Raw genomic sequence first — 2,514 nt, 5'->3', positions numbered from 1 at the left:
AAGGTACCCAGCCTGACCCCTTCTTGGCCCTCCAGGGAATTTGGCCCCTACCTGATCCAGGTGCATTGAAGCTGGTCTTAGACTCTGAAAAGAAAGAGAGGAGCTGGGATCTATTGGCCATGTCTGTGTTTCGTTGCCTGGAGGGAAACAAAAAGCAAGACTGTTCCTCTGCTTCAAACTGATGTGTCAGACTAACTCATACAAACAAGGATAAAGACAAATATGGCTGACAGTTTTGGAGACTCATCATGATCAACATGTTGATCAAAGAACAGATTATTAGCATTTATTTTTATTATTCTTTGTTTATATAGTGCCATCACTATAAATGGCATTTTACAACAGAAACAACAGGAAAATAATTATAAATTATTATTCTCAGGAAAGCCATCAGAAGGGTAAAATATCACTGAGGACTTACTGACATTTTCTAGGCATGAACATCCAACTGGGGGTAAAGAGGTTTCTCTGACTCTCGTGGTTGGCAATAAATACAGTGCAAATATTTCACATGGAAAGCAAGTAAAAGCTGGGTATTGCCAGGTTATCAACCTTTAGAAACAGCACTTCAGATACAGGTTTTGTATCATTGCCAAGAGATACATCAGTTGTGCTTCTGTCCCCGAGTATTTCCAGCTATGGATAACTCAACCTCTTTTTTGCCATAATGGCTACTATTTTTCCCCTCTTTCAAATTACTGGTTTGAAAAGGGTCTCCTTAAACAGTTGAAACAATACATTTATTGGATAGGGATCTCTTCCCACATGGGCTAAGGAGAGCAATTATACAGTCCACCTATTTCAGGCACACTCAAGACAGGGAGACTAATCTGGGAAGCGCTCACTGATTCTTTACCCATTGTAATGGTGCTTTTCTCATCTCGCTGTACCATCCACTTGGACTGAACTGTGTTTCCAGAGTCTGAGAGAACTTTCTCTGTCACAGGAAAATTACCAGCCTCTTCTATAATGTGCTCCTTGGGGGAGAAAAATAGAAGCAATGCCACAAAGTGAAAGATCAGAAGAGATAAATAACCAAGAGGACCAGGAAATTACCAAAATAAAACTCTTTCACCTGCTGCTTTTCCTGCTTCTTCTCCTCTGCCTGGCTTAGGAGGAAACCTTCGGCAAGGGCAACCGCTTGGGAACTGGTTTCTGCCCCACATTCCCTGACCCAGCTGGCCATGTCTGGCGGAAGGACAGTAAGGAATTGCTCCAGGATCACCAGGTCCAGGATCTGAGCCTTGGTGTGTCTCTCTGGCTTCAGCCACTGATGGCAAAGAGCATGGAGTTGGCTGCAAACCTCTCGGGGTCCCTCATTCTCCTTGTAGCTGAACTGTCTGAAGTGCTCCCGCTGTACCTCTGAATTGAATGTATCTTCTGTCAGGCTCTTCTGCGTAGTTACTCTGCAGAATTCCCCACTGCTCCCAGCTGGAAGACATGGAAGGCCTTTTCCTAACTGAGAACCAGCTGAGTCTTGCTTTTCCATCTTTTACTGATGCTCCTAGGCAGCTTCTAAAATGCCAGATCAGCCCTCAGAGAAAAAGACTGGCTACACCATTCCTAGAAAGGAAAAATATTTCATGAATGAGGCATAGTGAAGGATCTCTTTAGGTGGAGATGATTAATCCTCAGTTTCACTCTAGATATTGACTCCTTTCCTCCTCTGTATGGCAGACCAATACAATGACTGAATAAAAAACTATGTCCTTTTCTTCTGGGACAGAGACTGAAACATTAACCCTATCCAAAATCCATCCAATAGCTGTGTCATCATCAACTCATTCCCTATTCTCTCTGCTTCTCCTACTGAATCCATGTCCAGCTTCCCTTTAAAGTTCTTCTTCTTCGTCAGAAAAAGAAGCAGAGGAGGAGACTCAGTAGACACATAGCCAAGCTCTTTTCCCATTCAGTAGGTCAGTTGAGAATCAGAGGAGGAGTGAAGACCTCCCCCCCCCGCCAGTCTTGCAAATGAGCTAGTAAAATGTGGGCTAGACAATGCAACTGTTAGGTAGATTTGTAAACTGGCTGACTAGCCAAACCCAAAGTGTTCTCAGCAACGGCTCCCCTTCATTCTAGAGAGAAGTGAAAGGGTTCTGTCTTGGGCCCAGAGCTATTCAACATCTTTATCAATAATAATAATAATTATTTATTTATATTTCCTGCCTCTCCCTGCGGATAGAGGCGGGATTACATAAAAAAAGTACAATACCATATAAGAATACAATCAGTAAAATAATGACAGTACTATTAATTCAATAAAATAGCTAAATTATAATCTAAAATTCATACACTCATAATCAGAAGTGGAGTCTCTTCTTAAAATCTCTTATAAAAGATCAGGTGGATAGGCCCGCTGGAAGAGATCCTTCTTAAGTACATCTAAGATGCACTTATAGGCATCTAATGTGGTACTAAGACTAGGGTTACCATTAGTCAGGACCTCCAAACTGGGACAAATGTAGGACAATTTTTTGGTCCTACATTTGAAAAGGAGCCTTGCTGAGGGGAGGA

General features: G+C 42.2%; 2 protein-coding genes across 7 annotated transcripts in view; one reads left to right on the top strand and one right to left on the bottom strand.

Moving 5' to 3' along the window:
• Positions 1-1,592, bottom strand: part of LOC121924257 (oocyte zinc finger protein XlCOF6-like) — a 7,631-nt gene extending 6,039 nt beyond the window's left edge. Inside the window, exons 1-3 of one of the 2 annotated variants that reach the window (XM_042455552.1) lie at positions 1,076-1,591; positions 857-977; positions 52-137 (exon numbers count right to left, since the gene is read on the bottom strand). In XM_042455552.1, coding sequence (XP_042311486.1) covers positions 52-137; positions 857-977; positions 1,076-1,489 — 621 coding nt within the window. In that variant the 5' untranslated portion in view covers positions 1,490-1,591. Of the gene's footprint in view, positions 1-51; positions 138-856; positions 978-1,056 lie in introns of both variants that reach the window. The other variant, XM_042455553.1, reaches the window with a different exon arrangement.
• The window catches only part of LOC121924250 (zinc finger protein OZF-like), a 113,457-nt gene that overhangs the window by 77,655 nt on the left and 33,288 nt on the right, over positions 1-2,514 (top strand). The window lies entirely within an intron of this gene.

The sequence above is a fragment of the Sceloporus undulatus genome, chromosome 2, assembly GCF_019175285.1.
Source record: "Sceloporus undulatus isolate JIND9_A2432 ecotype Alabama chromosome 2, SceUnd_v1.1, whole genome shotgun sequence".
Classification (NCBI taxonomy): domain Eukaryota; kingdom Metazoa; phylum Chordata; class Lepidosauria; order Squamata; family Phrynosomatidae; genus Sceloporus; species Sceloporus undulatus.
Note: the sequence above shows the minus strand (reverse complement) of the source record. Positions and strands in the feature narration are given on the sequence as shown.